Source organism: Gossypium arboreum, chromosome 3 (genome assembly GCF_025698485.1).
Source record: "Gossypium arboreum isolate Shixiya-1 chromosome 3, ASM2569848v2, whole genome shotgun sequence".
NCBI lineage: Eukaryota > Viridiplantae > Streptophyta > Magnoliopsida > Malvales > Malvaceae > Gossypium > Gossypium arboreum.
In genome coordinates, this window is record NC_069072.1 from 96,275,982 (window position 1) to 96,285,452 (window position 9,471).

General features: G+C 34.1%; 1 protein-coding gene across 2 annotated transcripts; it reads left to right on the plus strand.

Annotated features, from left to right (window-relative positions):
- Positions 1-1,768: 1,768 nt before the first annotated feature.
- LOC108486714 (2-oxoglutarate and iron-dependent oxygenase domain-containing protein CP2-like) lies at positions 1,769-6,565 on the plus strand. Of its 2 annotated transcripts, none has more exons than XM_017790907.2 (9): positions 1,769-2,723; positions 3,030-3,077; positions 3,188-3,364; positions 3,461-3,611; positions 3,730-3,816; positions 4,215-4,339; positions 4,839-4,957; positions 6,066-6,177; positions 6,258-6,565. In XM_017790907.2, exons 1-9 carry the CDS (start codon positions 2,424-2,426, stop codon positions 6,279-6,281), a joined length of 1,143 nt encoding a protein of 380 aa, XP_017646396.1. In that variant the 5' UTR covers positions 1,769-2,423; the 3' UTR covers positions 6,282-6,565. The 2 variants fall into 2 exon arrangements, with proteins under 2 accessions (XP_017646396.1, XP_017646395.1); XM_017790906.2 differs by having other exon boundaries at positions 1,772-2,723; positions 6,246-6,565.
- The last annotated feature ends 2,906 nt before the right edge of the window (positions 6,566-9,471 follow it).

Sequence of the window (9,471 nt, forward strand, 5' to 3'; positions counted from 1 at the left end):
GATATCATATTCTACCAAACCAAATCAAACGAAACTCATATCCACAAGTACCAACATAGATACTTTATCATGCATAATTCTTCATAAATCTCATAGCACACCAATGAGCCAATCTCAACTATTCAACAACAAACCATTAAGTCACATTCGACCATTCACCAAGCATTTATAAACCACATCACACAAGAGATAATTGCACATGCATACACACACACATATATATATATATATATAAGCTTACAACCAATTCAACCAAAATGAGCCAAGTTACATGACCAAATACCACATCAAGCCTTTGACAATTACAAGCCAATACATTTGGCCAAATTTATAATGACACATATAACAAAATGACCAAGTCCCTATACATGCCATATTCTCAAAATGTTTAAAATCATCGATACCCAAAATAACAGTTTGATAGTGTGATACGATCTCCGACGATCTCCAACTCGAGCTAGCTTGGTGACACTATAAAACATGGAAAATAAAACGGAGTAAGCTATATAGCTTAGTAAGCTCGTATGAAAGAAATAAACAAACCTTATCATACATTAACATGCAAGTAATATAACATAAGATAACATAATTTACCATAATCTCATGCTCATAATTCACTTCCACCACAACTTAACTTGAAGTTGTCATTTCACGAATTAATAATCATAAGCTTTGAGTACATACCTGTACCATCTCGTAATAATTTCATACTTAGTTTTATCACTGTCATACCCAATGAACCACTCGGAATAATAATATCGGATACACGGGAAACCTTGCACACAAGGTGCTACATATGTAGCTATTGCTACCTTTATCTCATAACACATATGTGCTCGCCCTCGAGCTATCAAAGGGCCTGCTCACATAAGCTGTCAGTGAGACGTAGCTACACGGTGCTGCTTACACAAGCTATCAAGTAACCGCAACATATGCCGGTATACTCAGCCACTGGTAGGACGTACATGACCAGCACATAGAATCACATAACATAAAACCCTAGTGATATGTCACTTGTATCCTAATCTATTCCTAATGATCGATTGAGATTTCTCGCTTGCCAAAATGTCGTCGAACGTGTCCGTAAGGTTGATTACACAATTCATGCATAAATTAAAGCATTTAAAACACATTTAAAGTAAGCTTATTTAACATTCGAACTTACCTCGGTTCCAAAAACGACCAAAGAGGTCTATTCATCAATTACTTTGGTTTTCCCCCGATCTAGACCCGAACTTTATTTTTCTTAATCTATAATACCACATTTAACTTATTTAATCATCACATTATTCAATTTAGCCCAGAAACACATTATGGAAAATTTACATTTTTACCCTTAACTTTTCAACTTTTTACAATTTAGTCCCAACGCTCGTAAAATGAATTTCATTCAATTTCATCACAACCCAAGCGTAGCCGATTGTGTTATTTGTACTCATAACAGCCCATATTTTTCATTTATTCACACTTTTCTATACATTTTATAGACTTTTATAAATAAGTCCCTATTTAACATTTTTATTGAAAATCACTTTACAAAAGTCGTTGAAAGTCCCTATTTTCATTTTGTTCAACTTTTTTCTTTGATCGTATTGACATGTGACACTCTTTAATCCCGTTAATCCTATGTCAATTTCAAAGAAAAGTTAATCCCGTTAGACCACATTGCCAACATGATAAACAGAAAAAAAAAAAAAAGTATAAGTACCACATTGGAAAAATTGAAACTACAGGTACGACATTAAATTTTTTGTTAAAATATAGGGAATATGTTGCCATTATCCCACAAGTTTACAATGAAAGAAGCATCCTAGATATTGAAGTGCATAAAAAATAGAAAAATATTAAGGTAAAGCCCAAACTCCTGAAATACCCTCCAACTCCAGGCTCGGAAGTCGGAAGTTCGCCTGCCTGGCTGCCTATCACAAATCCAAAAAACCCTAACTCTAAAAGTCTCCTAAAAGCTAATTCCGGCTTTCAGCTGGCTGCCTATCACAAATCCAAAAAACCCTAACTCTAAAAGTCTCCTAAAAGCTAATTCCGGCTTTCAGCCGTTTCCTTTTATCTGTTCTATCTCTTTCTTTTATTTGTTTCTTTAAATACCCACTGTTAGTCTTTTTTTCAATCTTGCGTTCTTTCGTTTTTCTTTTTTTGGTAGAAATGGTTGGAAAATGAGTTTTTTTTTTAACCTCTGTTAGTTTTTGAATTGGTTTTCTTTCTTCTATTTGTTTGAAAGTGTTTGAATTGAATTTTTTCCCTGCTTGTTTGAATTTACAAAAACTGCTACGGTTAGTGTTTGAATTGAATTTCTTTCCCTGTTTGTTTGGATAGAAAATTTCTTTTTGTTTTTCCTGTTTGGCTCGTTAAACGAGCCGATTCCGCCTTCACCCAAATCTTGAAATAGAATATAAAAAAGGAAAATTATGTCTTTAGAAGTGACTAGGAAAGAGAACCAACAGCCAACGCCACCAACAGGTGGTCATAACGGAAACGGCATGGCGGTGTTGCAGAGCATGGCGACGACCCACCGGTTACGGCTGAACCCTAACACGGAGCACAAGCCGGAAAGCTACGAGGGTTTGCATTTGGAGTTCAGTCCGCTTCTGTTCAGCTCCCTGGAACGTTACTTGCCTCCCCCGATGCTCTCCCTCTCTCGTGACTCCAAGTTCCATTACATGCGCGATATTATTCTTCGTTACTCTCCTGAAGGCGAACGTACTCGCGTAAGCTTCCCCTCTCATTTTTTACTACCTTTATTTTTGCTTCATATTGGTACATGTTTGTTTCAGGTCCTGATTCTTTTTCCTTTAAAATGTAACGCCGTTGCTTATGTTGTTATGAAATTATATATATGTTACTACGTTATGGAAGGTGAAGATCTGATGAACTTTTATAATACAATGCAGTACGGGGAATATATTTATTATTTTAAAATTTTTATCTCTGGAAATCGAAAATGATTTGCCTGGAACAGATTTTAAATTAAGCGATGCTGGCTTTAACAACATTCTTTTATTGAGTGTTAACAGGTTCAAAAGCAGCGAGAATACAGGCAAAAGATTATATCACACTATCAGGTATTGTTTTAAAAATTGATTTATGTCTGGAATATATTGTAGTTTGTTGTTTCATCTTCATAAGCCTTATATATGTATGTATGCCTGTTAACTTTACTCTCATTTTGCAGCCTCTACATAGGGAACTGTATGCCATGCATGCCTCAAACTTCTTTGCGCCCTCATTTCTCAAAGCAATTAATGAGAATAAAGGGGAAAGTTTTAGAAGTATAATGGCTGAACCTACTCAAGGAGTTTTTACATTTGAAATGCTTCAGCCCCATTTCTGTGAATTGTTGTTATCTGAGGTTACACCAATGCCGCCTTCTCTTTTTTTAAATTCTACTTTTAGCTTCTTTGTTTTTTAGTTTTCATATTTTTCTTATCAGGTTCTGATTGCTTAGGTAGAAAACTTCGAAAAATGGGTCCACGAGACAAAATTCAGAATCATGCGACCGAACACAATGAACAAATTTGGTGCTGTTTTAGATGACTTTGGTCTGGAAACCATGCTTGGCAAGTTGATGGAGGACTTTATCCGACCTATATCCAAAGGTATTTAATTTTCCATCATGAGATTGAAAAAGCATGCAACTATATATATATATGCATATTGAGAGTTAAAGCCTAGAAATATGTTTTCTTTTAATTATTTTTGGAAAATGATCTGCAGTTTTCTTTTCTGATGTGGGTGGATCTACTCTGGATTCTCATCATGGTTTTGTTGTTGAATATGGAGTTAACAGGGATGTTGAGCTTGGTAGGTTCTAACTTCTATGTTCAATTTTCAATTAAATCCATTCTATTAGGCTCTGAATGATAAAGTTTATATTTTATAATGTAAGCTGTGCTATTTATAACCTTGGGAGATTAAAGCATTAGCTACAATAGATGAAAACTGATGATTCTTTCGATTCTATAATATGAGTCTTCAGAAGGTATTGCACATTATAATTTTCTGAATTTCTCTTTGTAATGCTTTCTTATTACGTTATTCTTTATTAAATTATGGCATTGGCTGTTTTGATTCTTCTTCTATTAGTCTACCTGTTTATTATACCATCGTGTTATCACATATTTGCAGCTTGAGCTTTTTCAGTTTAAAATCTTCTTCTTAAATTTGTAGCTTCACAAACTTCTGTAGCTCTGTGCTTGTAGGTTTTCATGTAGATGATTCAGAAGTCACCTTAAATGTTTGCTTGGGTAAACAATTTTCCGGTGGGGACTTGTTCTTCCGAGGTGTTCGGTGTGATAAACATGTCAATACAGAAACCCAGTCAGATGTATGCTAATCCTTCTGATTAATTTTTCCTTTTTACTGTTCATTTTAAGACACAAGAATTTTAACTTTTCTTTGGCTTAATTATTCAGCTATAATAGCTGCATGTTTTACAAAGCATTAGGATCAAGTTTATTTTCAGTTTGATAAAAAATTATCTGTAGTAGCAAGTCAACAAGAACCACACCATCTCAGACACGCTGCTACCACTCCCCTCCCTTTATTTAGTTATTTGTACAAGTTTCAAGCGAGAAATCATGGGAATATCAAGATAGCCTATTATGCTTCTTTGGACCTTCCTCGTATAAATGAACACAGGAAATGATTGTGATGTCCCATTCATTTTGAAATTTTCTGGACAACATGGGTAGGCGTGGTATTTAAATTGGTTAGCAGATATTGGTTCATTGAGGAGAAGATAAAAACCATCTACTTTTCTGCTGTTAATTTGTCATTGTAACAAAACGAGCACTTAACATGTTCTCTTTTTTTGTGCATTATAGGAAATTTTGGATTATTCTCATGTTCCAGGACGGGCAGTTCTTCATCGCGGGCGCCATAGGCATGGTGCAAGAGCCACAACATCTGGTCATCGGGTCAACTTACTTTTGTGGTGCAGAAGGTGTATTTCTCTTGCACATTATTATGAATGCACCAAAGTATAATAACTAGGCCTGTCTATCAGGCATGTCAGGTTGATTTTGGATAGGGTCAATTCACGTTTAAGAATTTTCAAGATATTTTGGTTCAGGTTAGTTTTGGGTTTGGGTAAATTTTGCATTTGGGTCATTCGGGTTAGAGGTCTGGGTGTTTTGGGCTGGGCCATTACAGGTTTGAATCAATTCAGGTTCCAGGCATTTCAGGATTGCGTTGTTTCTGGTTTAAGTCATTTTGGGTTTGAATCATTTTCAGGTTCAGGTTGGACGGATTTGGGTTGTTGATTTTTATGGTTAAATTGGGTTGGGTTTGGTTGATTGGTTCAGATTTTCGAGTTAGTAACAGAAATGACAGGTTTAATAATGATCTTCTAAAGGGATAACTAATCATGTCAGGCTTTCTTAAAGTTGATATGTAGCAAGTTGGAAAGAAACTTAGTCATTCTTTTGCGTTTAAATATCTTAATTTAGTATTTTATACTGAAATGTGAAGAACAATGTCAAAAAAATTCTTAGGGAATCCAAAGTATTTAGAACATTAATGTATTTGTTGGACTAAATTTAGAATCTAGACTTGTTTTTGGACTTAAAATACTATAAAAAATAAGTGGATGACTGGAAATTTAATTTAGATGGCACATTAATGTTCTTGTTTTATGTATTTGGTACAAATTTAATTTAGACTTGTTTAGGACTTATTTTCCATATTCCCTTAAATATGCATCAGTGAAGGTTTTGTTCCAAAATAGCTTGGAGTGCATTGTCCTTGCATTGTTTGAAACTAGTCAAGGAAGTCTAATGAGATGAAATCGTCTTGTATTTAACTTTGTTAATTGCTTAGTTCCTTTGTTGTTACTATCGACTTTGAACTTTCTGTTAGATGATTACTAGAGCTGTTCAATGTTTTAAAGCATGTGATGCACTAATTTTTCCTAGTTGTGTAACTATTGGGGTTCATGTCGGTCTGATTGCCCTGAATTGTAATTTGTGTGGATTGTGGATGTATGAGTTTTAGAATTGGGCCATTTCTTTTTCTGGCCAACCATTTAAACAGCATGCAAAATTTTCTTCCAGTTCGGTCTTCCGTGAGCTGAGGAAATATCAGAAAGATTTCTCAAGCTGGTGTGGAGAGTGCCAACGTGAGAAAAAGGAAAGACAGAGAGTCTCAATTGCCGCTACCAAACAGGTATAAAAAATTTCATCAGTTGCTTTTGTATGGAAATAATATGTAATTTTGACTTCAACTTTAATCAGGAATTACTGAAGAGGGAAGGGAAACCTGCGACTTGAACTCAGTTTTTGGTACCAGTTATTTTGTAAAATAGTTGGGAGTCGTGGCATTGTTATAAAGAACAAGCAATGTTCATTTAGCGAGGCCCATTGCCAAGTTGGGATATGGTAAAGATGATCATGTGTGTCTGTCTTCATTGTACGTCAATGCTGTACATATGCATCTTGAACTTGAACTATATAAGTGTGTTTCGCCAGTCTGTCTGCAAATTGAACCTGCAATTTGTTCTGAACATTCCAAATTACCCAATCATTAGGGAAAGAATTGAAAAGCTTATGGCTTACATTGTTTCTCACCACTTTGTTCCACGAAGCTTTAGCAGCCTGGCAATCTGTAAGTATTTGTAATAACAGTTTCAGAAGTAGTATCGCAAACCGGACAAGCATCACTTTCTGTAGAGTAACAGTGACCCAAAGTAAATGTTGGACTCGTTTTGGACCTTGATGGTGCCAAATTACTATCCCTTTAACATCACGAGGGTCCCAGGCATCCTTGGTGAGTGAAGCATAAGTGTCTAGATTTTAAGCTATAACCCTTCCGAATTCAGCGCCAGGTACAAAGATCAGGACCTATTAAATTATAAGGGGGTTTGGTAAAGCGGCAATTCACATTAGTACCGGAGTTTCAAGGCAATGAACAAACTTAGCCCTATTCCTCTTACCAATATCGTTCAGCTATTTTCGGGATCTAAATGTCCATCCAAAACCTTATCTTCTCCCCGTTGTCGATAGATCAACATACTCTCTTAAAGTAGCCCAAATTTTATCTAAAGAGAGCCCAACAAAAGAGCAATTCTTACTTGAGATATCCGACGGCCATTTCTCTTTGACTGTATGCTTTGGCCTTAGGATTTGTAAAAACATATTATGGTCCTTTAGACCTCCAAACCCAATATTTTTATGCAAAGTCTAAGCTGAAAATTATAAGTAAGACTTTGTTTCCAAGAACTTCCAAGAAATTTATCTTGAAGACTTGTGCTTGGAAGATCATGATTCAAGAGGGACTTGATTAATTAATTTAATTATGTATTTTGTTACTAAAATAAGAGGATGTCTTAAATCTTTTTGTTGCCTTAAATATATAATTTACTTAATTAATAATTAATTTTAGGAAGTATGTATCAAGTATGACTCTAATTCAATACATTTTAAAGGAGATTTAATTTAGATATTTTATTTTGCCAATTTAGGAGTTAATTTATTCATTTAGGAGTTTCTTGTTAATCAAGAAACCTTCGAGAATTTTGTAACAAGTCCGGTTGTTGTTGTTGGAGCGTAAAGATCAATTATGAGATGATTTTGATAATATATTTATTTACCTTGTTTATTAATAAAGTCATTGATATTATCATTTTCAATCTTTATTCTTATGTATTAACTAAATTGATTAATGATAATGTCTTGAAAATAATGATTATTCTTAAATTGTCATAAATTGAGTATTATTGTGGGTTGAGATAACAATAATACATTGAAAGTAATGTGATTGATTGATGATAATATGTCAAAAGAATGGGTATGGTTAACATAACATTGTACTTACTAATCCACCATGAGAATGCTTATTAGATTATTTTGTAATAGCTTTTTTGGGTAAACTGCAACCAAGGCTACTCTAAAATAAGATTCTCCTATTTTGGTCATTTTAATGTCTTTTTCAATTTAGCCACTCTAAATTAAGATAATAATTCGAACTAGTCACTATCATTAATAAACTATCAAATTACTGATGTGACACATCAGCCAATTGAATAACGACACGTAGTATTATTTTTTTTACTTTTGACTAAAGCTTGAAGATCTCTTTATAATTATTCCAAAACACTTTCTTTTTTTCTTTCTCTTCTCTCTTGTTGCTAACTTAAGTTGCTTGTTTGCTTAAAATAACAAATGCAATGGAAGTATTAGACTATAATGGCCACTACGACTTGACATTATGAAAAATGGAGCAAATAAAACAGAAATAACATCAAGGTTTGTTTTCGCAGTTTGGTTTTTCTACGTCTACCGAGTCTAGCTTGAATTTCACAATCTTTTATCATGAATACAACAAATGATTCACACTTTGTTACTCCCCAAGTATAGAGATCTCACCTTTGCGCCTAAAGAGTAGAACACTCATCTCCAAATTCTCCCCCTTAGAACTTGGGAAGTAAACACTCAAGAATGTTTAAAATTTAATTTACACTCTCTCACAAGATAGTTCCACACCGGAAAAATTAGAAATCACTCAATAAGCTCTTATAAAAAACCTATAGAAGCCTTAAAAGCAAATATTTGAATTCGTCTTGCTAACATAGAATCTAAGTGAATACAAAGTAACTCATTGAAAATAGTTATTACACCAACGACAATGAAAATAAATCACCCAAAGATATGCTCTCCAAAATCAATAGTAATATCTCGATCACATCTCCATATACCAAAGAGTTAATTGATTCACTCAAATTCAATCCAGCCCAATCCTCAAATGTCAATGATTGGTTTCCATAGATGAATCATCGCATCTTAAAAAACACAACACATTAACAGGTTAAAAGATTATCTTCATTAAATTAACAAACCAAATAAGGTAAGTTTTTAACCACCTCAATGGCAGTTTGCAGTTGGCGCTGTCAAGTGTCATTCAACAACTCTCAACTCATTTTGCTTCAACAATCTACCTTATTGGCAATTTTATGAACAAAATCAAACAATATGGTTAGCTTGATCTGTTGTAATTTGAAATGTCAAATTAAGCTCTTCATTACACTTAATAAGCTTATTTTCAAGAAAATTAGGTGTCTTTTCTTTTTTTTTTGTTGATTTTTTAGTTTTTGTTGTTAATAAATTGTTTTTGTATGTTTCTATGCCCTTTCGAGACCCAAATTAGCTAAACAAGTCATGTGGACGTAATGATATAATTGAGTTAGTGTAGGAAGTCAGTAATGGCCCAAAAAAGAAATCATATTTAGAAGGGGGTATCGTGACACTGAGCCATAGAGGTCATGATACCCCTGACAATGTGGTAAAAGCATATGAGCATCCCAAAATAAGCTTTTAAGATATTTATTAAGAGGTCCTTACACTTAAAAAATAATTAAAAATCAGCACACAACTTTTACCCATGAAACCGTCCACCTTATTGCTTCATTCATGCCTGCAATTGAGCATGAATCAAACAACCAACAACCTTCCCTCTGTTAGAGTA

Excerpts from the sequence above, each read along its gene's own strand:
- LOC108486714 (XM_017790906.2), top strand. The coding sequence starts at position 2,424 with ATGTCTTTAGAAGTGACTAGGAAAGAGAACCAACAGCCAACGCCACCA. Across the intron at positions 3,612-3,729 it reads TATCCGACCTATATCCAAAG|TTTTCTTTTCTGATGTGGGT; the intron begins GTATTTAATTTT and ends AATGATCTGCAG. Across the intron at positions 4,340-4,838 it reads ATACAGAAACCCAGTCAGAT|GAAATTTTGGATTATTCTCA; the intron begins GTATGCTAATCC and ends TGTGCATTATAG.